Source organism: Xiphophorus couchianus, chromosome 20 (genome assembly GCF_001444195.1).
Source record: "Xiphophorus couchianus chromosome 20, X_couchianus-1.0, whole genome shotgun sequence".
Lineage (NCBI taxonomy): Eukaryota > Metazoa > Chordata > Actinopteri > Cyprinodontiformes > Poeciliidae > Xiphophorus > Xiphophorus couchianus.
This window is the reverse complement of record NC_040247.1, coordinates 8,778,578-8,805,793: the sequence shown is the minus strand read 5'-3', so window position 1 is coordinate 8,805,793 and position 27,216 is coordinate 8,778,578. Positions and strand designations below refer to the sequence as shown.

The window sequence follows — 27,216 nt, the reverse complement described above, 5'->3', positions numbered from 1 at the left end:
GGTAAACCTTACAAAGATGAACATTCATGTGAAATATGAATTAAGTGCCGTTACTGGAAGTGTAAAAGCAAGTGCAGGTGCCTCACTCTCATAAAGTTTAATACTGTGCCTTGTACAGATCTGGATTTAAGAGCGCAGTCTTTTAAAATAAAATTGTCGAAATATGAGAACATCTGGCAGGTTGACTACCTGGAGGTTCTGGTTTCTAACTTTATGTAAAACTACTTGAAACTGCCAACAATGACCGTAAAACCTTGAGCTCCTACAGACTGCAAATGCTTTTTGGTGACTTTATAAATCACTCTGCAAATACTGTCACAAACTAAGTAAAAACAGGAAACATTTCACATGTGAGATTGTCAAGTATCAACCTTTCAGTTGTCCAGAAATAGGAAGAAGCCTGAATTTTCTATATAATGAGCAATAAAAAACAAGGCAACCAACAAAAACTGATGACAAAGTCCTAAAGTAAAACATTTTGACAGTAATGTAGCTTGGCTGTGTTGAGAACTTTAAAAAAGAGAACATGCTTTCATAGTGATGTTGTAGCAAATCAGAAAAGCGCAGATAAAGCTGCACACAGGTCAGCACCGTATTTAACTAGAATACAATACAAGGTCTTTTTCAGGAATAATAGTTGATCCACTTGAACTTGAACAGGGTGAATCAAGCTGCACTAAATTAATGAGGTCCTAAAATCTCATTCAGTGTTTATATTGGATCAGTTACTGTTACACCATAAACTGCTTGTGATACAGCTTTACCACCATCCTCTGTGTCTGTCTACTCACTTATTTAACAGACTGTCAGATGCTCAGGAAACTTCCTGACAAACATTTTTTTATGGAATGCCTAACTCAGCAAATGGGGTTTAAAATAATTTGGTATTTTATTTCTTTGTATATTGTAACATGTTCTTGAAATAGGTTTGAAAGCCAAATATTCTTGAGAAAGATGAGCTTTCATCTTTTTACAGTTCTCTGCTACTGTGTTATTTTCCTGACATTGTCTTTCCCTCCCTGGGGTAAATTCCTATCTCATTTTATTCCTTATCTGCACCATGTTTCTTTTCAGATGCACAAACGGAGCTATGGAGCTTTATGAGGAAATTAAATCCATCCAGACGATCTTTAGGGGTTCACATCTGTGTCAAACAGGCAGAGGTTCAGCAGGTGTCAGAACACAGACACACACATGCAGAAAAAGAGCTTCACTCATCAGCCCTTCAAGCACACAGATCTTCACAAATATATAGAAAGGTTTATGCAAATACACACATTTGCTGGAGTTTTTTTTTTTTAAATCAAAGATGTATGCTATGATTCCAGTTTGCAATCCCCTGCACAAACTGGTAGGAAGACAGTTTCACATGTGAGACAGAGAGAGTGAAGGTCAGGAAACAAGCAGACAGATATTTCCCTTAAGAATAAAACTTAAAAAAAACTTTCAGAAATAAAGCTTAGGCCTGTCAGTGGATTCTGCACTAATCTTTAATCAAAACAAGATTGCTCTCCTTTCCCTTCTGACACACTCCATTTTTGACCTCTGTTAAATATGGTCAAAATAGAGTGTTACACAATTTTATAGCCAAATGGCTTTAGAATCCTATGACTCTTCCAGTTTAGGATGCACTTACTATCATGGCTAGACACAATCAAATATCCTAAAATGCACAAACACTCCTAGGTTTACAATAGCAGCTCATTATCTGTCAGGATGTTTTTTAAACATTGAAAGATGTTTAGGTTTACCATTATGTGAATCCTAAGACACAGGTTTTCAGCCTTTGATACAGAAGACAGAAGGGAAATTGCAAAGCACCAGTCATTTTGCTCCCATGGTTATCTACTCTGCTGCTCTTTTCTTATAGGAGCATTTACAACTGGTGTCACTAATGGTTGCTGTTTCAATGGCGCCCTTGACGATAAATTTTCTGCTGTCTTATAACTAAGGAAAATGCAGAAAATCAACTACCATAAATTCTGTTTGCTATGCAGTCCTATGCAACGGCTGTAAAATAGTCTTCCTATTGTTGGCAGAAAATAGATAGAAAATAGATTATTTGCATAATGCATAACACATTGCAAGAGAACACCGATGAAAACTGGCAACTGAGACAAAATATAAACCCAAAAATAACCTTCTTTTATTAACACTGCATTGGATTTATAAAACATATTTCTGTTATTTCATGCTCCACATGGAATAGGAGCAAGCATGGACATGTTTTCAGAGTCTAAAAGCTTGCTGGTGCTGTTTGCAGTCTGGGATTTGAAAATGGCCAAACTGAGTTCAACAATGGTTACTGTCAGAACAAATATCAGGATTACTGTTACCTTCTACTACAGCTGTAAAATTGCTATATTAAATTTCTAAATATAAAGTTCAACAAATATAAGTGTCAATCTGTTTACACTTAGTATATTTTGATTTGCAGCAACAATACTTTTTTTTTTAATTCCTGACTTCTTACTCCACTTCCATTTTGGTAATCATGTGTTGTTTTTAGCTGAAAAATTAAGATTTTTTTTCTCTGTGTAGTTTACCAGCTCCATGGCTCAGATCCTGACACAGTCCAGTGACACACACTGCACTTGTTACCCCAGATTGATATCGGGGCTTTCTGCCAGTGCCTCTGTCTTGTTATCATTTGTTTGTGTGTGTATTAGGGTGTTGTGAGGGGGGGAGGACTTGGGGCGGAGCGACTCTCCCCCCCTCCGTTTTTCTTTTGACCCCTTCAGAAGTCACACAGAGGGGCTGGATCACAGCAAAACCAACATGTGGTTTGAGTTAGCATCTCTCCATTACGTCTTCTATATGTGGGCTTGTACGCATACTCACAGAGCTTGTTGGTGTCTCTGAACTATGAGGGGCCGTTTAGGACAAAATTTACGTTTTGTCTCTCACACACTACCAAAAGGTCTCGCATACTCCAAAAAAATAGCCACGCACACTCCAAAAAATTACGTTTTGTCTCTCACACACTACCAAAAACTCTCGCATACTCCAAGAAAATAGCCACGCACACTCCAAAAAATTACGTTTTGTCTCTCACACACTACCAAAAAGTCTCGCATACTCCAAAAAAGTAGCCACGCACACTCCAAAAAATTACGTTTTGTCTCTCACACACTACCAAAAACTCTCGCATACTCAAAAAAATTACGTTTTGTCTCTCACACACTACCAAAAACTCTCGCATACTCAAAAAAATTACGTTTTGTCTCTCACACACTACCAAAAACTCACGCATACTCAAAAAAAATAGCCACGCACACTCAAAAATTACTCACGCACATTCAAAAAATACTCAAATTGCGTATACACACACTACTAAAATGTCACACACACATTCACAAACGTTAACTTTCTCGCTCACATACACTACTACCAGCTCGCGCACATACACTACTACCAGCTCGCGCACATACACTACTACCAGCTCGCTCACATACACTACTACCAGCTCGCGCACATACACTGCTAACAGCTCGCGCACATACACTACTACCAGCTCGCTCACATACACTACTACCAGCTCGCGCACATACACTACTACCAGCTCGCGCACATACACTACTACCAGCTCGCGCACATACACTACTACCAGCTCGCTCACATACACTACTACCAGCTCGCGCACATACACTGCTAACAGCTCGCTCACATACACTACTACCAGCTCGCGCACATACACTGCTAACAGCACGCACACACACAGACGTTTATCTCTCACATACACAAGACTAAAGTTGAACACACACACAGTACTAAGACTCGTTTTATGTATGTGTGAGAGCGAGACTCTTTATGAATGTGTGAGAGCGAGACTTTTTTTGAATGTGTGAGAGCGAGACTCTTTTTGAATGTGTGAGAGTTGTCACGGAAGAGGCGGGGCATAATTTTTGGATCAAACTGCGCATGCGTAGATCCTAAACTATAAGTTTCGATTGTTGACTCACTGTATGTTCTGTTACTTAGTATATTTGTGCTTTTAAATATATATAGAACGTTTAACTTTCTTGTAGATTAAATGTGCTATAGAAATAAATGAATCTGATTGATTGATTAAAAATAGCAAAATTGCTATTTATTTAGTCTAATTGTTTAAAATGGCAGCTGCCTGACCAATTCTCTCTCGTTTCGAATTAGAGTTAGCCATGTTCGGTATAGCAAACTCTTTCTTCTTCGGCACTAGTTGGCGCCGGTTAATAATTCCTGTAATACTGGCACCCAGTGGACAGATTGTACTACAGCAATTTTGCTATTTTTAATCAATCAATCAGATTCATTTATTTCTATAGCACATTTAATCTACAAGAAAGTTAAACGTTCTATATATATTTAAAAGCACAAATATACTAAGTAATAGAACATACAGTGAGTCAACAATCGAAACTTATAGTTTAGGATCTACGCATGCGCAGTTTGATCCAAAAATTATGCCCCGCCTCTTCCGTGACAACTCTCACACATTCAAAAAGAGTCTCGCTCTCACACATACATAAAACGAGTCTTAGTACTGTGTGTGTGTTCAACTTTAGTCTTGTGTATGTGAGAGATAAACGTCTGTGTGTGTGCGTGCTGTTAGCAGTGTATGTGAGCGAGAAAGTTAACGTTTGTGTGTATGTGCGCGAGCTGGTAGTAGTGTATGTGAGCGAGCTGGTAGTAGTGTATGTGAGCGAGAAAGTTAACGTTTGTGAATGTGTGTGTGACATTTTAGTAGTGTGTGTATACGCAATTTGAGTATTTTTTGAATGTGCGTGAGTAATTTTTGAGTGTGCGTGGCTATTTTTTTGAGTATGCGAGAGTTTTTGGTAGTGTGTGAGAGACAAAACGTAATTTTTTTGAGTATGCGAGACTTTTTGGTAGTGTGTGAGAGACAAAACGTAATTTTTTGGAGTGTGCGTGGCTACTTTTTTGGAGTATGCGAGACTTTTTGGTAGTGTGTGAGAGACAAAACGTAATTTTTTTGAGTATGCGAGACTTTTTGGTAGTGTGTGAGAGACAAAACGTAATTTTTTGGAGTGTGCGTGGCTACTTTTTTGGAGTATGCGAGACTTTTTGGTAGTGTGTGAGAGACAAAACGTAATTTTTTTGAGTATGCGAGACTTTTTGGTAGTGTGTGAGAGACAAAACGTAATTTTTTGGAGTGTGCGTGGCTACTTTTTTGGAGTATGCGAGACTTTTTGGTAGTGTGTGAGAGACAAAACGTAATTTTTTGGAGTGTGCGTGGCTATTTTTTTGGAGTATGCGAGACCTTTTGGTAGTGTGTGAGAGACAAAACGTAAATTTTGTCCTAAACGGCCCCTCATACTGAACTGGTGCAGTTTACAATTTCACTTTTAAAGCTAGGCGTGTTCTTTGTGCAATTTTTTGTGATTGAGAGAATACGTTTTAGGTATTGCGTGGGAGTGTTTCTGTTGTGGGTTAGGAAGTAAGGTTAGATTAAAAAATCAATACACTGTCTCTGAAGATCTTGTAATTAAATAAATAAAAATGTTTAAATATTTTTCTGTAAAAACGCAATTATCCCCTCAGATGCAGTCAATGCATTATTAATTCACATTGAAAATATACGTATATGCTGTATATTTAGACCTGTCATGCAGCTTGTTTGTGCCCAGAATTCTTCCTCTCTGACTGTGCTGGTAAGAAGTGCAGATGCACAGTCATGATTTTTGACTATTATCAAAGTTGATCTCTTCAGCATCGCAGGAAGCAGAACAGGAGGGAGCAATGAACCAGCTCACTCAAGCTATTTTCTCCTTTTTTGATTATTTAAATAACCTCTCGCTGCGTCACAACATCAGATCTTTTTCCAGCCCAATTTACTCACCCACACAACGTTCCTCAAAGTGGCCTCTTGGTTTTTTTGACCGCTGCGATACACATCTCCTCACTTATAAAATGATTGTCTGATTAAGCGATGCTTGCTCAATGTAAATTGGACTTGAAGCAGACTAAACATAATAATACTTGAATAACTTTAATTGGGGAGTGAAAGCGGGTCGCAGTCCAAATGCAGAAGTACAGATGAACACGATAAAGTCCATCAGCACTGAAAACTCTATTTTAAAGAATTGGACTGTAATGTTGTTGAAGGATTTATTATCTTTTGACCAAAAGCACTGTGTTTTACTGTTAGGTTAAAGGCAAACATTATATTTCAAGAATGTTTCATTAATATGCACCCATAATTGATGGACTGTGTTTTCAGGAATGTTAAATTTGTAGTATTCAGCATATTTTAGCAAATGCAAAACAAATTTGTGGTTTATTTGGTGATGAATTTGGCAGAAAAAATAAAAGAATCAAGTCTGTGTTCAGACTAGCCATATTTTAGGATACATTTTCTTTTGTGAGATTAAGATCTGGAATTCAAAAAACCTGAAGAACAAAATCTTACTGTAGCTGCATATTTACACTGTTTGTCTTTTCTACCAGAAAATTGGAAACATTGTAAGATTTACTTCAGCATGGATTAAATGTATTTTGATTGGTTTTGGTGCTGACTAAAGTAAAATCCAAATCCTATTTATTAAAACTGAAGAAAATATTTGATGGTCCCAGCAATACCAACTTAAAACATATTTTTTAAACAAGTCTTCCTTTCTTGCATTTGATATTTTTACATAAATCAGATAGATAGATCACTAGATAATCATGTGCAATGGCCAAAAACCACAGCAAGGAATTAAATGAAAATGTATTATAATAGCTGATAATTTCCCATTTTAGTCAAATATTCCTAAATTGTTGTATAAAGACATCTGCTGACCTCTGCAAAGCAGGTGGAAACAGAAGATTTATCATATATAAAGGTAACTGATATTTAATATCAAATTGAACTGTATAAAATGCATTGCTCTGAATATTATTATTATTTTTTTTCACATACTCCAAAATGACTAAGAGGAAATCGTTGAAAATGTTGCCTCCCAGGGACATGACTAAGTTCTTTTATGGCTGAGTAAGCACTCATTCTCTTGGGAAATATAAAAATAGGAATTTATTTCAAAAATGGAGGACTAGATTTAATCTAAGCTCCAAACACCAGTTTGTTCCCACCATTGGTCTCAAAGTTATCTAAATACATTTGTGATAGCACGTGATAATCATTAAAAAATACACAATTAACTCTCATCCATGAAAAGAACAATCAAAAGACAACACCCACCTCCAATCTAAAGTCCACACATCCGAGATCTTGGTCAAACAAACTGCTTGTGAAGTTTTTTGCAATGGGATCCCTGTAAGAAAAGCGATCTGCACCAGAAAATGTGGTCAGGGCATTGAGACCTGAACTTTGCCTCATTGGTTAACTGGCTCTCCCAGTGGGACCAATCTGTTTGTTGGTGCAGCAGTATATTTATCAACTCTCTGTGCTTCTCAGTGGCACTGATATCCTGAGGATGTGGAGTCAGAGGCATGAATAGATGCCTGTATGGACAGACTGTTTATTTGCGAGCAGTTGAAGGTCGAAGCATGGCAGAGCGGGCTGGCATTGGTTGATATTCCCAGAGATTCTGTGACCTGTTTCTTTATATACCAGTCCTTGTGATATGTTTCATTATGCATGTTTGATTTGCTGGATTTGACGTGTTTAAATACATAAATCATATCAACTGGCTGCAGATTTTCAGAAATTCATTCTGGGAAGAAAATAAATACATAATCTCAACCTAATAGTATTTTTGCATTATATTCCTGTTTTATAGCTTCAAGGTTGTTCTGAGAAGTCCAATACATCTTTTCCTAAAGAAAAGATGTATGTATTTTCTTTCTTTGTCAAAGAAAAATACAAAAAAGTATATCCTTTGATAAGTCCAGTGTTTTACTTTTCAAGAAAATATGAAATGTTCTGTTCTTCACAAGGAAATTAAATTAAATAAATCTAAACTAAACGGTGCAACAATTGCAACAAGAAGCCAAAGTAGAAAGAGTAGCAGCAGCTATAGGTGGAAAAAATACCAGGTACATCACTGAGAAGCTTGTAGAATTACCTTTCTATTTTCTTCATAAATTCAGTTTGTTGCTGTGACTGGAATCATTTTTCTGCTGAAGATTCAATTTGCTTCAACTGACAGATGATCTCATATTTCACTCGAGAAAATTTTGGTATGAAGATTAGTTTATTGTCAAAATAATTCTAAATCACCATACCTACATAACAATGCCTAACAGGTGGTAAGAGGTGTTTTTGCTTAGCTGCTGTTTTTTTCCTGTAACCCTTTTACTGTTTGTCTTGATGGGAACTTTCACACTTAATATTTGTTGCATTTTAAACAATCAACTTTTATAAGTAGGATAAACTTACATAAATTTTGGTTGCTTGGAAAAGCTTGGAAGTGTTTGCCAAAATTGTGGTAGAACATGAAATGTTAAAAAAGTTTCATTTTGACTGGTACTTGATATGCATAATTTTTACCTCAGCAAATTAAAGGAGAAGATTATTGAGCATTTCCAATTTTTATATTTCTGCAGTTGGAGAACTTCATACAAAAGAGTATAAGGCGAGATGCTGTTAATATACAGTCACATGTTGTTAACAACCAAACAGCCACAATGTTGGAGATCGGAACGAACCTCCTGTCACAGACAGCAGAGCAGACACGGAAACTCAATGTGGTGGAAGCTAAGGTAAGGAGTTTTCATTTATCTTGATTTTACTTCAGTCCACAATTTGTGGGTGATTTATGATTATGTTCTTCCACCAGGTGCTGAATCAAACATCTAGGATAGAGATCCAGCTTCAGGAGAATTCATTGTCCACCTATAAACTGGAAAAGGAGCTCTTACTCCAGACCACTGAGATAAGACATCTGCGAGATAAGAACAGGTAATAAATGTTGGTATTCAGAAACATATGAATCATATTTCTGCCTCACTCTTGTTATGTTGATAAAATAGCAATAGTGACAAGTCAGAATTTGTTGGAAAAATGGTTCTTACAAGGTGAGAAATGCTAAAACACACACCCACATACACACATATACACACACAAAAGGTGGAAACAATATGTGATTGCTGCTGACCTATTAGCAAGAATATTTGAAATCTAAGCAAGTCTGTGGAGAAATAATGGAAATGTGTCCTCTGTTGTTGCTGAGAGACTCACCACTATTTGGATTCACAATATTTTTTGTATTTTTCATTATGAAGCGAATTTGGACAATGCAATAAGTGGCGAAACCCACAGTGATAATCAAGCATGTTCTCTGTTTACAGTAATTGATATAACACAAACAGAAAGGCTTGGACTGCACACATATGTGTCAGCATGTAAGGGATGAGGAAACAGTAGTTTTAAAGTTGGTGAGAGATTTCCTTTGTTTTGCAACCTTCTAAACTCTGACACTTATAAACACAGAAACACGCAATCCAAGTTTAGTGGGTGATATACGTAGCTAGCACTGATTAGCAACATTTGTTTACAAAGTGAAGTAAAAGTGAATGAACTGAATAAACTGTGGATGTTAAAATTAAACATCAGTACAAAGAACTCAAATATTTCAAGCATAACAAATGACCTAAGGTTTTACAAGAAATTTACCAACAATTACCCTGTGGAACAGTGCACTTGATTTGAACAATAGGAGACATTTAAAAAAGAATAAACCATTTCTAGTATTATTTTGTTTTGTTTTGTTTTTATTATTCTTTTTAACCACCACTATTCCACAGATCTAACATATGGCAGATTTACACGGACGATTCACCATGATTGGTATCCCGTGATCCATGCAATTTATTATGTCTCACGTGAAAAGCAATCATGTCAAAACCAGTGACATGGTTTTAATGTCACTGTATAAAAGTGACATTAAAACCAAGTGATGCATTTTGTTATGCACATACAGAAGCTCAGATTTGACCTGTTACCTAAAAAAACATATTTTCTCCAGGTCCTGTTAAAGTGTTTTTGCTGAACAATCGGTCAAAATAACCTAATAAACTATACAATACCTTCTTGTACCATACCAGTATTTTTTTCTTCTGTGATTCCTACATTGTACTGTTTTGTAAATTTGAGGACTGTCGAAGCGTTGACATGCATATAATGTAGATCCCATCACAAGACAACAGTTCATGTGCATCAGATTACATCTGGTGGTAAAAAGGATTGGTCCTGACAAACCACATGTGAATGAATCTTGCTTCTTTGTACAAATAAACATGTAGGCTTCTTCACTCTCAACCAGCTGTGGAGAAATGGACAGAACATCCTAGGTCTGCTCAAGTTTCTGCAACATCCCAGGTTAAGCTCAATGACCTGGACCATATAGTAGACCATAACATAACATAGCATTGAAGTCTTTGTCAAAATACAGCAATCGATATAACTCAGGCAGATCTTAAACATAGATTCTACATTAGAGACATGTACAAAATGTATGTGATATAATAATTGGTGTGAGCATGATTCTGTACACTTCAGTCTTCAGAAAGCACTCTTTTATTTTTACTTTTTTTTTCAGCTTTGATTTTAAACCAAAATTGAATATTTGGACATCCTCCTACAATATTTTTATACAGCTTGTTCAAATTAGATGAGTCAGTTGGGCATCTTATAATTTACAACAAATGCCAATTATAGACTAAATGTGGTCTGAACTGCCTTCAGTTTGTTTTCAGGTGAAGTTGGTTCTGTTGTATATAAGATTCTCAAATATGCTAAGTTTAAATGTATTTACAAACAAATTGTACACAATATTTTGTTAGACCTGTTTAGTATTATAATGTTAGCATTCATTTTAAAAAAACAAAAGGTTCCATTTTGCTTTGTTTTCTAAATACAGTTACTAGTTTTTTCTGGTTAGTTTAAGTTAGCTGAGTTGTTTCTCACACCAGTTGCTGTGTCACAGCTTCTACCATGTTTAAGAAACGTATTTGAACTCGACTGACTTTGAAAATTAAACAGATGGTCTTTGTTAATTGGGAATTTATGTATAAAATGTATGCTGCCAACAATAATGTGCTAGACTAGTTTAGAATAGTTTGTCCACCTATCCAAAGTCAAATAAAGAACAACCTGAACCTAAAAAAGTCCATGGTTTGTCTCTATAAAATTAAAATTTGACACATTTGAAAACATACTTGTTTAAGCAAAATAATAAGGAATTTCTCTTTTGAATTTTGAAATTTAAAATACAGACCCAAACCTTTTTCTCTCTTATATTTTGTAAATAAAGTAAATTAACATTGCTATAACTTTGCAACTTTGCAGAATGAATGAGGATTCATCCACACTTGTTTCTTTATGCGTTCCTCAAAAACCGCAGCACATTTAAACAGTCAATCTGTCTCCATCAGCGTGAAAATTGTTTTCACATTTACATGCAGTTCAGCATGTTGAAGTGATCACAGCCAGGGATTGATCCTGGATTTCAACTCTGTTAAAGTGCCCAAAGTCTCATACATTCATGTAGGACAATATTATTCCAATTCATAAATGAGCAACAGAAGCACAGAATGATGAGTCATTTTGTTTACATTTTCCAGGTGTTAGCTTTCATTTCTTGAGTTAACCTTTTGGAAAGCCAATTTTGATTTTTAGAGACTTATGATGTTTCTTAAACAACATAAATTCCTTCCTTGCTACAAAACTGTGTATTTTTATGCCACTAAACAGCTGATATACAGTATTTAGTCATTTTTAAACCATAATTCACATGGTTTTCAACCAAATCATCACTTTAATATAGTCATCAGTGTTTCTGCTGTTGTCAGATGGATTATCATGAACTGTAGTTAAGATGCTAAGCCTTCACTCTACCTTTGGGAGCTTCTTTTGCTACACATACCACCAATCAAAACCTAATTTCTTCCAAAAGTGTCTTCGAATATTAATTCAGGATAAATAACTCATATTTCAACAGAAAACATTTCTATATAAATTTTTACTTTGGTGGCAAATCCTCTGAGGAGTCATCAGGAACGTTGTTGAACTGTGAAAGGTTCATTTGGATGTCTGCGCTTTCAATCTATTATGAGAATCCAGTTTCTACAAATCTATTGTAGCTGATCTCTTGAGGAACGAAACCACAGTAACAAAATCTGATTTTCCAAACAGAGATTATGATTTAACCATGAAAACATTTGAATATAAAATATCTTTACTCTACCCACAGAAAAAGGTTTTTTTTCTGTGAATGTATAATTGTGGATTTTGTTGATGCATGCATAATGAAAGATTGTCTCAATCTAACGGTTGAGGTGAAAATGTAGTACCAGTGGCTGCTCATGGTTTAGACGGTTGACTTAATTTTTTGTAAGTCAGCCATTTTATCATCACATAGTTTAAACTTTTGATGACGGAGAAACCCAGACTCAGTTATTTTGTAACTATGATTAATTGTATTAAATGCAGCATCGGGATCCAAAATTAAAAACTACAGATCCGAGTATATTGCTAAAAGTTTCACCACCACAGTTTTTGTGCTGTAATGTGCTTTAATTCCTAACAGCACTTTCTAAGAGATATAAAAGTTTCTGAAAACCAAAAAATGATGTGATTTCCTCTCATTACATTTAACAGCAAAAAGCCTGTTAAATGTTTAGTGTGAAGGGATTTTTCAGCGCTTCTTTTCTCTGTGTTTCTTTCAGCCATTTAGAGAGCAAAGTTCAGTTGTTGGAGTCTCAGCAGAGAGGAGAGCTGGAGGACATGAGACTGGAGAAGAACCGGCTGCAGGTAAAGTTAATGAATGGAACATCTGTGTGTTATTATAGTAAAGAAACATCATTGGCAAAGGACTGTTTGGACAGGTGTCTGAGTATGTATTAAAATTAAAATTAATCATGAAAGGTCTCTCAGATGTTTATATTCTCTTAATCATAATTTTAGCATAGAGTTTGACTCCGTAGAACCACACTTTAGAGTCGAAAAATTAAAATTTAAATGCACACATTAAAAACTGGTGAAGTAAATGTAAGTCATCCACAAACACGCAAATAACCATTTTCCTCATGTGATTTCCTTTTCAAAAAAAAAATATTCATGTATGAACAATAATCTCAGTTGTTAATGTTAGAATAAAAAATGTTAAATAATGCATAATATCTTAACAATAATTCGCAATAATAAAGACCAATAAGTTGCTCAAAGAATACACAGACAACAATTAAGCATTAATAACCTTCTGGTTTCCTTCAGTCTGTTATCAGGACTCAGATGGTGGCCATAGAGTCTTTAGAGAGGCAGCTGAGAGTCGCCACTAGCAACAACACGGCTCTGCAGAAGCAGCAGGCTCAGCTGATGGAGTCAGTCCACACACTCATCGACATGGTGTCCACGACTACAGGTACGTCCAGAAAAACTAAGAGATTATCTAGAAATAAGATCTTAACACTTGATATTGGTTTGCATTATGTCATGTGTTTTGCTTTCAGGGTCTCCTCCTCGGAGCCAGATGTGGAAGGACTGTGCAGATGCTTACAAAGCTGGTCATTCTGCCAGTGGTCTGTATCTCATCTACATCGGTAACAGGACAGAGCCTGTACAGGTAATCACTTGATATTCAAGAGTTACAAAAGATTCAAGCAATTTTCAGCATTTAGATGATTTTATGTGTGAAAATATCAAATATGGGTGTTTTTTCGATGCACAGGAAGGGAGAGGTTAGGTATTGGGATAATAATAAGAAAGTACTAATATCCACTTCTGTTGGTAGGTTCTGCCATTCATATTTAGTATCTTTTTTGTAATATTTTTATTTGGTTGGGACAAATAACCAAATAAATTACTAAACACATACATTTAGTATGCGTTTACTGAGTCAAGGACAAGGTACAAATATGCAATTTGCTCCAATTTTCATTTTTATTTTTTAGCACATTTGTAATAATGATCAAACAATACAATGTATTTGCAGTTGTGAATGCCATGGGAGTTTGATTTAAGTCAATTTCTGTTTTGTTTTCTATTTGGATTACATTGTGTCCCTCATATGAGTCAAATTTTTTCATTTCTCCTCCTGAAGGTTTATTGTGACATGGAGACAAGTGGTGGCGGCTGGACGGTCTTCCAACGGCGTTTTAACGGCAGCGTGGATTTTCAGAGGAGCTGGAGGGAGTACAAAATGGTTAGCATGTTTTAGAATGAGTGCAGTTTAAAAAAAAGACATTTTAAAAATAAACCATCATTCATCATCACTCCTAATCTCCTTGTCCTCTCGGCCTGCTGCAGGGTTTTGGGGATGTGTCGGGGGAGCACTGGCTGGGTAATGAAGTTTTATACCTGCTAACCAGTCAGGGTCAATACTCTCTGAGAGTGGAGCTACAGGACTGGGAGGGAATCTCTGCGCACTCCCAGTATGACCGGTTTACAATGGCCAGTGAAAGACGGCAGTACAGGTGACTCACATGCACACATGCCACCCTACTGAAAGAGAAATATTTACATTATAAAAATAAATACATTTGAATTTAACATTTCAATTCAGATTCAGTACCTTAACGTAAGCCTGCGAGGTTCCAAAATTATTTACATCTAACCCCAAGTGTATAAAACACACAACAGATACATCAAGTCAAAATAAAAAGGTATTAAAAATGTTGGCTAATTTATCACTTTTCCATATAACATTGTACTGGCTAAAATGCTTATTAGCCCTAATCAAGCATTTTTTGTTTTATTTGTATTTTTTTTCTTTTTCTTTTTCTTTTTACCAGCTGTTTGATTTTACAAAATGTGTAAGTAAAAACAAATGTTCATTGCTATTTTTCAGGAATGAACAAAGTAAATCTTTTTTATGCTAAACATTTCATAATGTCCCAAGAAAGTATATTGACATTAAATGCTAAGATTTTATGCAGCTGATAAATATCTGTGATTTTTGAGGAGTACCTAAACACCCAGGTAAAGAAAACTAATAACTAAATTCTATGTATCTGCTGATTAGAAGCTTTTCATTTTTAATAAGCCAATTCAAAGTGAAGAAAACACTGAATCTGAAATACCATCTTTAATAGTCTGACCTCAGTTTAGAATTTTTCACTTGTTTTAGTATTTATAAGAATCAATGCCAGACAGAGTTTTGATGATCACTGATTTGTGCACATTAAGAATTCTGGAAAGTTCTTTCTTTCTTTTTACAATGATTGCATGTTTATTGGTAGATGAAAACAGATAATGATTTATGACAATCGCTAGTAATTACAGTATTTTTATCTTAATAAGCCAAAACACAAAAATGTTATTCTGATTTTGTTTGTCCATAAATCAAAAACTTTTAATCATTCATAAAAACAGATGTAACACATTCCAGTGGCTGGATTTCTTTGAATTCTTTACATGGAAACTATCTGGTCTGTGTCACCAGCTTATTTTCTGTCAAGAAAATGTACAAACAAACTGTGTCCTTAGACATACATAAAACAAAATGCAACACAACTCTGACTTAATGTGTAATAGTGCACATATAGTGCACATATTAGGTATGTGATTGTGAGATATTAATCAGAATTAATATATTTGAAATACTTAAAATGTAGACCACAACTAGAAAATCTATAGTTATGGCTCACCTCAAACCTATAAGTATAAAATCTTCACTTTATATAGTTTGGTATTTGAATTTAACACTCAACTAAAGACAATAGTCAAAAATAGCCATTTGATATCCTAAAAGACAGAGCAAGAGTTAAACAATTTTTGTCCAGAAGAGATAGAGGAAAAAGGTCATTTTCCTGCTGGCCAAATAAAGGTAAAGGTGTCCTCATCTGTCTCAATTGAACAAAAATAACTCGGACGGCTGCAGTTCGTCCAAAGTGCTGCTGTCATACTAGTCACTAACACCGCTGAGGTGGAGCGCATTCCACCGGTTCTTAAATCACTACAACGGCTCCCCCTGTGTCAAAGGGTAGATTTTAAATTACAATTACTTCTCTTAAAAGCACTGAATGGCCTTGGGCCTAAATATATCTCTGATTTACTTCAAGATTACAAAACATTCTGATCCTTCAGATTGTCTGTGACAGCTTTAGTGAGTGCTGATGGAATCAAACTCAGTTTTTATCCTCCCTACCTGTGAAACAGTTTGAAACCAGAGAGCAGCTCAAAGTGTATGCTCATTTTGATCAGCGCTAAAACAAACATCCCAAACTCAGTGTTTCCTTACCTGCAAGCCAGATGTTCTTGCAGTTTTTGAAAGTCAGTAAAAGTGTTTTTAGGGTTGGCTTTTTTTAAGCTGCTTTATTCTCATTCATCAATCATTAATCATTAAGGAAAAAGAAGGTACAAGAACTCAATGGATGAACAAGTTTTATGTCTACAGCTACCATACAATTTATATATAAATTAAACTGTATTTTCTTTTTGCAGAGGAAAGTTAGTTAGTTAGTTAGTTAGTTAGTTAGTTAGTTAGTTAGTTAGTTAGTTAGTTAGTTAGTTAGTTAGTTAGTTAGTTAGTTAGTTAGTTAGTTGCCATGTGCATCTGTCATTCACTCATTCATTTTATTTTCATAATAAAATATGAGGGTTAGTTTGACAATAACCTTTAGTTCAGAGACAAAAGGACAAAACAGTAAAAAATAAACAGTAAGAATGAAAACTTAGAAAGACTTTCATACAACCTGTAGAATAGCTAATTTAAACAACTTCAATAGATTAGCAAGCAAATCAGCTTAGTGTATGTAAAGTAGAAAGGAATGCATTTAACTTTTTATGTCTGCAAAAAAAAAAGAGAATAAGGTAAAGAAAATGAGAAATGCTTTACCTGTTCTTGCGTGTTTTATAAATCTTATTGTCTCTTTTCTCTCAGATTGTATCTGAGAGGTTACAGTGGTACAGCAGGAAGGCAGAGCAGCCTGATCACCCACGGTGCCGGCTTCAGCACCCGAGATCACGACAACGACAACTGCGACCACTGCAAATGTGCCTTGATGCTCACTGGAGGTAAACTTTCTTTTCTCCTTTTACTAGAGTTAACAGGTTCCAGGTCAGTAGTCATTATGTGTAAGAAACATTATCTTTTTGAAAATTGAGCTATTGACATATCAATGACAAAATGAAAAGTAATAGTTTTAAATTGGGTATTTCTAGGGTGGAATAGTACAGAAACAGTTTATTACATTTCCATCAAAGAGTGTATCTCTACCATAAATCAGTATAAATGTTTAAGTGCTTCAAAAGACACACCTTTTACTAGTTAAGAATCAGAATTATTGGCATTATGCCAAAAGGTCTGACCAGTCAAACATTTGTCTCTGTCAATACACTTTCACCTTGACCAACCGCCAACACAAACAGCTCTTTGGGTCTCCTCAGCCTGCCCTCGATAGCTTGTAATCACAGATTAACTTAATTGTTTCGGCTGCAATCCTCCAGATCTCAAAGGAAAAGACTCCAGAACTGACCGTTAGTCAGTGAGTCATTTCAAATCACAGCACTTTATAGAGAAAGACAAAGCAAAATAAAAAAGAGTGACCGAGATGGAAAGAGCAAAGAAAAGTAAATGAAAAAAAGACAAACAGAGCTCCATCATCAGTCCCCTCAGGCAAAAAATACATTTGCGCCCAATTTGAAAATAATGAGTACTCTTTGTGAAAAACAAAACAAAAGAAAAACATGTTGTTTTTAGAAATTTCAGTGTAATTTCAGACACGTGTCACAAGGTAAAGTAAAAGCCTCTCTGGATCAGCCAAAATTTGCCTGACTTTTTAAAAAGTTTATTTTCTTTTTATTTGCAACTCTATATTGATTGTATAAAACTTGATTTAATTCCATGTTTTAAGCTATTCTGTAAGGCATTTGTTAACTCTTTGCTTTAGAAATGCAAAGAGACAAGTAATGTGGCTTTAGGGATGCATTATGTAGCATCAAAAACTTGTATTGTCTGGTTTCTTTAAACTTTGTTGCAGCTTCTCTTTAAAAAATGTAAGTGGGGCTTATGCAGTTGTTTGAACTTTACCAGGCCTGAATGGAAAACAGAAAGCAGAACACTTGATTAAAGATCTGTTTTTTAAACATTCAGTTTAAAAGAAAAGCTTTGTGAAATTGAATCACTGGGGTGAAACAAGGACAGCAATGTAAACAGAGGAAGACAGAAAGATTCAATATTTGCAAAAAGTGATGCAAGAGTAAAGTTTTTCAGCTCGTACCCATTGATTCAAGATTTTATTTTACACTAAGAGATTAGAGCCATTATTAAAGTACTTCATTCAATAAACCTTTGAGATGGAGCCATTTAATAAACCAAAGCCAGACAAAGCTTTTATGGGGTCCTTAAGGAGAAAATGGTTTAGGCCCCCAAGCAGCACATAATAATGCCATAGGCACGCTCTGGATTTAACCACTCACATCCGTGTTAATGGACCACTGCAACTCCTGAGCTGCTTTCTAACCTAAAATTATTATATAGACAGACATGTAGGCCCCTGCAAATATTCCAAACCAAAATTATGTTAGGGCTGAAGCAACAGTATTCATGTTGTATTTGGCCAAAGTGCTGCGCGTGGACCGGCAGATTCCAGTGCCCGCAGAACGTTTCAGCTAAAAGAACCACAATGAAACAAATAAAGTCCTCTCCTAATAAAAACAACAATTCAGTCGAACTGAATTCCCTCAGTCTTAGGCATTTGTGCTTGAATTGATTGGTGCCCATAAATTATGCTTGGCAATTTATGCTGCCAAGCATAAATTACTCTTAATTGCTACTAACTAGACTTTGTTAGAAGTAATCATTAGGGCACGGTGGTCCTCAGTGAAAAACTAAAATTGTCCTTCTCTCCTAATCTCTATTTTTTTCTGTTTTATGCCATCAAAATTAGAATCTTTGCAAAAATCTTTCTTCTTTCTCTTTGTACCTAATTCTCTTTATCATCGTGCTCTTTCTCCATGCAGGTTGGTGGTTTGATGCCTGTGGCTTCTCCAACCTTAATGGGATCTACTACACAGTTGGGCACAACATCAGGAAGCTCAACGGCATTAAGTGGCACCACTTCAGAGGCCCCAGCTACTCCCTGCGTTCCACTTCAATGATGGTCCGACCCTACGACTTCTGAGAAGACCCCTCCACACCCAAGACTCCTGATGTTTGGCAACAACCGTACAAACATATGTCTAGATTCTACAAAAAATACAAAACAGCTTTTCTTATAGTGTTTAACTTGCAACAAAGCATCTCAGCTTCTGCCGCATGATGCAAACCTGGTGCCTCCTGGGGATCTGATTAAGTACGGTTCATGACCAACAATTGATCCACCATAAAAGCTCTGCAGCCTAAGCTTTCAACTCACAAGCTCTAGACCCATGAGAGATAAAAACGTGACTATGTCAAGATCATGTCAATTTATTTGAGATCTTGTTTTAGATGTTATAAGAGCAGGACATGTTTGTATGTTGTCTTTGAAGCAACAAGTGTTTGTCTACATTCCCAAAGACATGAACTGTGATAAATAAGATATTTAGTGCTAAGAGAAAAATTGGCATCAGTCTTTTACATCTGACACGTATAAGACAGGTTGGACTGTTTGTTGGATTTCAGATTTGGAAAGAGATTTTCAGTGTCCATGTACTCAAATTAACCATGTGTGAAAGGTTTGGGGAAGACAGAATAACTTCTTTCAGAATCTTGGTTGCTTGTTCCATGGCTTCTGAGCAACACTTTATATAGAAACGATGTACCTCATTAATTTGATCAAAATTCTTCCTTAGTCTATAATGAATCCAGAAACAGCATGTACCTTGTAAATTATGAGCTTTTAAATGTTATTGAAGAGCTCGGCTGCTAATTTATGTACCGCCTGGGGTCAGTCAGTTGAGTTTTTAAGAGAAGCCAATTAAAGAATCACTGCAATAATGATGGTTAAAAGAAAGGATGTAAAATGTGGTCTGAATCTTCTTTCAAGAGATTGGGACGATGTATTTTCATCACTGACACATAAACAATTTGTTGTGTATGTGTCAAAATGCTAGGAGAACTGTTTGTAATAGACAATGTGGTCCAACATCATGTTTGTTATCTACAAATGCATCTAAAAAACAATAGAATATCATCAAAAGTTAATTTATTTGTGTAAGTTAATTCAAAAAGTAAAACCTTTCTTTCTGTGAATTTTGTGACTATGGCTTACAGCTAACGAAAATCGAAACGTTTTCCTCAACATCCTGCAAGTAAAGTAATTCGATGTTGTAACCTTTTTGAGCATAGGTTGACTTAGTATATCCATAAAACACAACCACACTGAAAGGATTAAGGTCTCATTTAACAAAATTTCACCAATTATTATTATTTTTTTTAGTTTAATTTTTTTCCTCTCATCTGTTTATAAAACCCCAAAACAATAACTATTGAACATATCATTGTGACTGTCTTGTCACAGTAGCATTCACTCCAACACACACTTTTAACATGGTCTCTGTACCTGATGTTTCTCTGAATTTACATGCCTTGTGTATGTATGTGCATTCATGTCTAATGAATTGTTCCCAAAGTCTTGAACCTGATAATTCTCTCTGGGCTGTGGATTATCCCCGTTGCTTGTGCAACTTCTTTGACCTCATCTTTTTCCACACTTACTATTATGTTGTTAAAAAGACAGTGTGAACACTCAGCTTCTTTAGCTATGACCTTTTGTGGCTCACCGTCAGTGAATGTCTGGTGAACATTAAAGGAAAAGCAATAATGTGGTTTTAAAGTTACATTTCTATATTTAAAATCCTTTTTTTATTTGGTCCTTTCCATCTTTTTTTAAATTTAGTTTTAAATATTCATTAGATGGAAGCCATAATCATTAAATTAATACTTGACATATATTACTCGGTCTGCAATAGATCTATTTAATATATGAGTTTCACTTTTGAAATTAACAAATTAACTTTTCAATGATATTATACTTAACTGAGATGCATCTGTACATGCTAAAAGGTTTGTGTCATCCCTTGAGAAAATAATGTGCTGGCAAATGCTGTTAGACTGTATTGGATTTTGTCAAATTGTCTTTAAATGTATTAAAAGAGAAACTTTTCATAAAATCAAGGAGCATCTTGCAGCAAAAGAAATGACTAATGGACGAAAAAAGATGTGAACAGCGGCATGAATCCGTGGCATTTTATGCAAGTGATTGTGTCTACAATAAAAGTACACATTTATTGGCACCAGAGAGTTGTGGACAAAGTGTACAAAAATACTGACAAGAAGACTTGAGGCATGAGGGAAGTTAATAGCTTAACACATCAGTAACAAAGAAAATGAGTCACAGCAATGAGGGGAGAGGAGAAGCTCAAGTGGATCAAGCAGATCTGATGCCAGAACTTCAGGAGGATGCAACGGATGATCATCCAGCAGAAGGAAATGATTCTTCAAAGATGTTCTCATTATGTGCTCTGGTTTCTTTCAGAAGGTGGCTGGCTCTTATTGCCCTGGAAATAGAGCCAAATGAAAATCAGCAGGACTAAAGGGGGAGTGTGTTGCTGCTCTTAAGACTCAAACAAAAATTGCAGAGAGCTGCTTCTGAGATGCCAAAAACACACTGATGGACAAATATCAGTGCATCTCAAACTTTGATCATTGTGTACAGTTCCTGCAAAGAAAAGGACTTGCAGACATATTATAAATGAATGGAAACTGATCAGTAATTAAGGGGCAGTTTAATGTAAGTCTTGCAGCTGTAAAAATGCTGAGTATTATGGTTTTCACTATTGTTCAGAAAATAAAGGCACGCAAGCTGTTTTTTAATGCAATTATCAATGATATGGCAACACTTACTGGACATTGATAGAAGGAAGGAACTAATTAACTAAATGCAAACACGAGTCAAATCCAAATCAATCTTTTTCTTCTCTTGTTTTATGTTAGGTAGAAAATCTGGACAATGAAATGAGAAAAGAACAAATAAATAACAGATGTTGGGATTTGATTGCATCCAGATCCTGAACCAAATAAATGTTGCTTTGATTATTTTCCTAATCTAAACAATCTGGATATTTTCTTGTTTCTTGTTGAAGTCTGCATTTTATTATTGCCTCTGAATTAATCTTTCATGGCACTCATTCAGAAAATAAACAAGTTGAAGAACATATTCATTCTATTCAGTGTAATGGTTTTATTAATTCTTCAATAGAGATGGGATTTTGCTCTTTTAATCTGTACACCTCCATTACATGAGTTTGGGGCTCTATGATTAAAAAGTAAAGCAAATACTGTACCTCACAGATCATCAGTGTAAAACTGAGCAGTTCAGTGCAGTCAGTTTTTAGTAAGCATGCATTATCATTTTTAAAACTGGACAAAACTAAAAGATTGAAGCTAAAATAAAGGATTACCATACGCAACAGAAACAGTAATAGGACAAGACATTTTGACCCGTGGCGTAAGGTTTGGGATGAACACCTTTTAAAACACCAGTTTCTTCCCAAACATCAATTAGACTCTGCACTTTCCTTTGCAAAGAGGGGATACTGTGAATTCTAGTAGATATCAAAACATTATTTTTAAGTTTCTGTGAAGACATTATTAATACAGCTGCAGAAATATGAGCCAAAAAAAATTACATTTTGGGGATTCCTTCCTCGGTGTGAGGCCCCCTGTATGCTTACTGGTGTCTCCTTCACATGTCCCGCTAACCACGTCCTCTACAACCAACTGTTTCTAATGAGTGCTTCAAGAAAACTGGATGTGGTGCTCCTTCTGGTTCCCATGGCTGAAATGTAATGGACCTAAAAAGAACTTGTTGCTCAAATAGGAATATTTCATTTTGGTTTCATAAAGCCTCATAAAAATGTTCAGTCAGTTTGTTAAGAGGACAAATCTAAGTGCCAAAAAGAGCCACTTTAATCTGGGGCAATGGAAGGTTAGTAAAAGAATGATTGACATTAGTTGGAAGAGTGGGGATTCAATATGCCTCTGGGCAAAATGATAATCCCCCTTTTGACATGAGCATGCTTATAGGTTGCATAATTTCCATGCTTGAGTTGATTTCGATAAAAACATCTGCAAAATGACTAAATTGTAGCTGAATCATATTTTCATAACCAACCCAAAATGTGCAGTATTTGGCCCAAGTGAGAATCCCAGCTGTGAGGAAAATAGTTATCATGCATCAGTGGATATGACATTTCTGCATATCTGTCTGCAGCTGACAGCTAACCAGGAGTGCAGAAGTCAACAAGTCTTATCAAGAAAACTTGATAAGACTTGATAAGACAAGGGCTTGATCAAACAAGTTTTGATCAAGCCATTGTACACCTAAATGAAAGGTTGCAAAACCATATAAATGGAAACAATGAAAGGATAATATAAGTAATAGCTGCATTTTAAAACCACAATTATGAAAACAATTACAGAACTTAAGAATTTCATATTACTGGTATCATTGGCATGTTTTAATTATAGGCTTAAGGATGTCTTTGAACTATATATTAGTATATAGTTCAAATAAGACATGAAGGAAACTCTATGTTTTACAATAAACAACAAAGCTTTGATCTCTATACTGTCAAGTTTGTGGCCGGAGCTGAAAGGCTGTGCATGAAAGTTTCCCTACAACTCACACTTAGTTACCCACGGTCTGTTTGAAGGAGCCTGCCAGCATTGCATCAAACAATTAAGACAAGCCTATGGAAGAATGATTGACCATTCAGTTTAAAATATAACTCTAACAACTATTAAGGTAATGTATGTAAAATTCAATATTTTGGAAAAAATTAACATGATAAAAAAATATCTCACACATGATTCCAGATCTGAGCAATTACTAATACCCTTTTTTCCCCCTAAGTGACATAAAACAGGAAGCTTAGTCTGATTTAAAATCAAGAAGTATTTTGTTTAACGGCGTACAATATATCGGGTTTAAACTATAGGTTTTAATGGGTTAAAACAAGAATACCAGGGGAAATGCAAACACATCTATTTTAAACACAAAATAATGTTTTAGGAACGTAACCGCATGTATTAGATTTGGTGTTTCTTTACGATCAATACTTCAATAGTTTGAGAGTGCCCTCTTGTGGTTCAAACTTTGTATCACAAACCTTATGTCCAGCTTATGGAGATCTGAAAAAAAGGTTAATGTTAATAAAATCCCTACAGAAAAAACAGTATTGTGAAATATATAGTGAATAAGCAAGAAATTAGGTAAGTGAATTGCATTTTTATTGCACCTTTAATGACTGTCACCAAAATATAGTGTTTTATAAAGACAAATCATAAAAAAACGATTAAAAGGCAAGAAAATGGCCCATTTTGTAAAACAACAAACAAACAAAACATATGGTAGACTTGGCAACAACAAAGCTTGCAAATAATATTTTATTGAATATTTAAAATTCTATTTAAAATTCTATTTTATTTACTTGTGTTTGTCCTCTTATTAACAGTAGCTCACTTTGCCTTTTAACTTTACTACTTTCTGTTCTCTTGCGGCTCCGGTAGAGACTCTTCCTGATAGAGTAAAACGCCACTCTGGTGTGTTAGCGGTTTCTCTGAAGGTCGTCTGTGCTAACTGTGAGTATCTCGAAAATGTATTTATTAAATACTTTTCGTTGTTTGGAGTTTATACCAAATTGCCCTTAACAACGAGGCCAAACGTAAAGATTGTTCAGGCTTTAATTTAATTTCCTCCTTGACGCGGTTGAGTTAGCCGTTAGCTTACTTTGACCTAGCTATCATTAGCGTATCTTCCATTAGCTAAGTGCTAACAAGAAAGTGCTTCGAAATTAAAACAACACTGTTTATTTGCTTACTTAATGTTTATACATACATATCAACTGGACATTTCCTAATAACATGGGCTTGGATTGATTATAGTGAGCAAAGTCATTGTTTCTCCGCAAGCAACTATTACCACGACTCGGCGTCTCAGTCAGATCTGATGAGTTTCACCATATTTTTAAGTAATTTGATTGTAGCAGTTGCATAGCTTTTATTTTTGAGTAATTTGCTCAATATACTTGTTGAAAATTATATTAATTTCTGGTTTAAAGACGGCGTTCTAGATGTCAGTTGACATAGTAAGAGTGCTGACCTGACATAGCAACAGTGCTTCATGACGACCTGCCTAAAGTTAACATATTTGATAATCACTTCGTTTTTATAAAGATAATTTCTCATCCAAGGTCAATATTCAGTTGCACAAATAAATTACTAAAACATGAATTATGAGGAGCTCATTCCAAGTAGTGTGTGACATTACTTTTTTCTATCAATAGAATAGAATAGAACAGAAGTACTTTATTCATCCCAGCAGGGAAATTACTTCGCAGTTACAGCATAGAGACAAGACACAATAACAACTATCACTGAGTAGTAGTTGTAGATAAAATAAAAATAAAATATAAAATGCTATAAATTGTAAAAATATAAAATGGTGTTAATATAAAAAGCAACTTAAGAGCAGTCCTTGCAAGATTCAAAAAATGCAGATATGTATATGTAAATATATGTACAGCAAGTGTGCCACAGTGCAGTTGTGCAAAATTGGACTGAATACCTAAACATTATCATCCGGTGTTGTGTGTGTATGTGTACCTATAAAATATCAGATGATTATTTGTAGATATGTATTTACATGAAACATGTTATGAGAAAAATAAGGCATACTATGTCGGTTTGTAAAGTTAACATGTCACTTTCTGTGTTTGTTTTTTCTTTCTTCTAGCTGTTTAAACATGTCGCTGCCAAAGCCGGTAATGAGGGGCTTGTTGGCGAAGCGCCTCAAGTTCCATCTGCCCATCGCGTTTGGAGTTGCAATAACAACAGCTCTAATGTACAAGGTGGGAACAGGGGACATGTAAAACCCAACTTTGACTAGTACTGTAATACAAACTATAATAAGAACAATTCAAAATGTTCCATATGCACATACAGCGTCTCTTAAAAGGAGACAAATATTTCTCTGTATTTGGTGAGTTCAAGCCCTACACAGAAACCAAACCTGGAATCATAAAAGCATATAAACTCAAAAGGTTCATAAAGCATTCATTTATGAGTTAACATTTGGTAAACATAGTAAAGGTTGTTTCATGTTTTTAAACTAAAAGCAAATTTTCATTCATTTAAAAAATTTAAGCTGAGTAATTGGGAATGCTTTTTGTGCGTGAGAATGTGTCTGTTTCAACCATACAAATAATTTTTATAAACAAACAGCGGGAATAATCAGCAGCAATAACTTACATTTTTAAACGTATATAATTGCAAATCATTAGATATAACATGTTTATAGCAGAAAAAATAACATTAACATTTTCTTAAAATGTGCAGCATTATTTTTTGTGAGAACCCAGTAGATGGAAAAGTTTGTAGATTTACTATGAGCATAAAACTCATTATTTGTGACCATGGGACTTGCAGTTGAGTTGTAGCAGTACAAGTTTGCTGTCTGTGCAATGTGATCTGTTTCTTTTGGCTCAGTAGGGAGCAGTTTGATGGAACCTTTGTGTTGGACACATTGTCTGTCACAGTATTACGTCTGTAACCCCTTTGACTTTGTAGCATTAAATCTCAAAATTAGTCTTGCAACAAAAGGAAATGTTACAATTTGCAAAACATTTATTAAAGTTATTTTGCATGTGTTTGCTCTGCAAAATATTTAATTATTAAATAAATATGAATATTATTTATAATATTATAAAATAGTATAGAAGTTTAGGTCTTACATGTTGAATTAAATTGTGCATTGTATTTTCTGCCCAACAAATGTCTTATTTTAGCAGATGTTTAGCCTAAATCCTGCACTTTACCTTCCAGTTCTCAGGGTTTATTTCCCTGATTAGATTATATAGAAACAAAATTGAAATTCTCTGTTTGCTACAGTTTGCAGTGACTGAGCCCAGAAAGAAGGCATATGCTAATTTCTACAAGAATTATGATGCTGTCAAAGAGTTCAAGGCCATGAGAGAAGCAGGGATCTTTGAGAGTGTGCGTCCTGCTGGAAAGTAATACATATGTAAGTCTTGATATTGAAAAGGAATCGTATGCCTTGTACCACAAGCAATATGCTGGTACAAAATTATCGTAATTGAAACTAGCTGTATCTAATAGTTGTGCATATCCTTCTTCCAGCTTCACCGTCCCGTCATTCATTCCTGGCCTGAAGATGGTTTCCCTTTGATGCTTACTGATTACATATGAACACTGTTCTGCTGTTTGTTCCTCAAAATAAACTATTCTATTAATGAAATGCTGTCTCTGTGCTTTACTTATTGAGAAACAAAATATTTTCGCAGATCAAAGTGCTGCCAAGATTACGTATTTATTATGTAGTATTTGTAAA

At 35.2% G+C, this 27,216-nt stretch overlaps 2 protein-coding genes across 2 annotated transcripts in view; both read left to right on the top strand.

Annotated features, from left to right (window-relative positions):
• angpt4 (angiopoietin 4) overlaps positions 1 to 22,023 on the top strand; it is a 73,295-nt gene extending 51,272 nt beyond the window's left edge. The window contains exons 3-11 of the mRNA XM_028004031.1: positions 8,488 to 8,643; positions 8,721 to 8,842; positions 12,610 to 12,694; positions 13,157 to 13,304; positions 13,393 to 13,505; positions 13,983 to 14,084; positions 14,189 to 14,355; positions 16,764 to 16,897; positions 18,845 to 22,023. Coding sequence (XP_027859832.1) covers positions 8,488 to 8,643; positions 8,721 to 8,842; positions 12,610 to 12,694; positions 13,157 to 13,304; positions 13,393 to 13,505; positions 13,983 to 14,084; positions 14,189 to 14,355; positions 16,764 to 16,897; positions 18,845 to 19,005 — 1,188 coding nt within the window. The 3' untranslated portion in view covers positions 19,006 to 22,023. The remainder of the gene's footprint in view (positions 1 to 8,487; positions 8,644 to 8,720; positions 8,843 to 12,609; positions 12,695 to 13,156; positions 13,305 to 13,392; positions 13,506 to 13,982; positions 14,085 to 14,188; positions 14,356 to 16,763; positions 16,898 to 18,844) is intronic.
• A 2,275-nt stretch (positions 22,024 to 24,298) lies between these two features.
• On the top strand, positions 24,299 to 27,123 carry cox6c (cytochrome c oxidase subunit 6C). The gene is made up of 4 exons (XM_028001751.1): positions 24,299 to 24,449; positions 25,603 to 25,717; positions 26,757 to 26,889; positions 27,006 to 27,123. The coding sequence occupies exons 2-3, from the start codon at positions 25,613 to 25,615 to the stop codon at positions 26,880 to 26,882; spliced, it is 231 nt and encodes a 76-aa protein (XP_027857552.1). The 5' UTR covers positions 24,299 to 24,449; positions 25,603 to 25,612; the 3' UTR covers positions 26,883 to 26,889; positions 27,006 to 27,123.
• Positions 27,124 to 27,216: the final 93 nt, after the last annotated feature.

What these genes read in the sequence shown, in the direction of transcription:
- cox6c (XM_028001751.1), top strand. Translation starts at nt 25,613, where the DNA reads ATGTCGCTGCCAAAGCCGGTAATGAGGGGCTTGTTGGCGAAGCGCCTC. An exon ending in CAACAGCTCTAATGTACAAG is followed by an intron (nt 25,718 to 26,756) that starts GTGGGAACAGGG and finishes TGTTTGCTACAG; the next exon opens with TTTGCAGTGACTGAGCCCAG.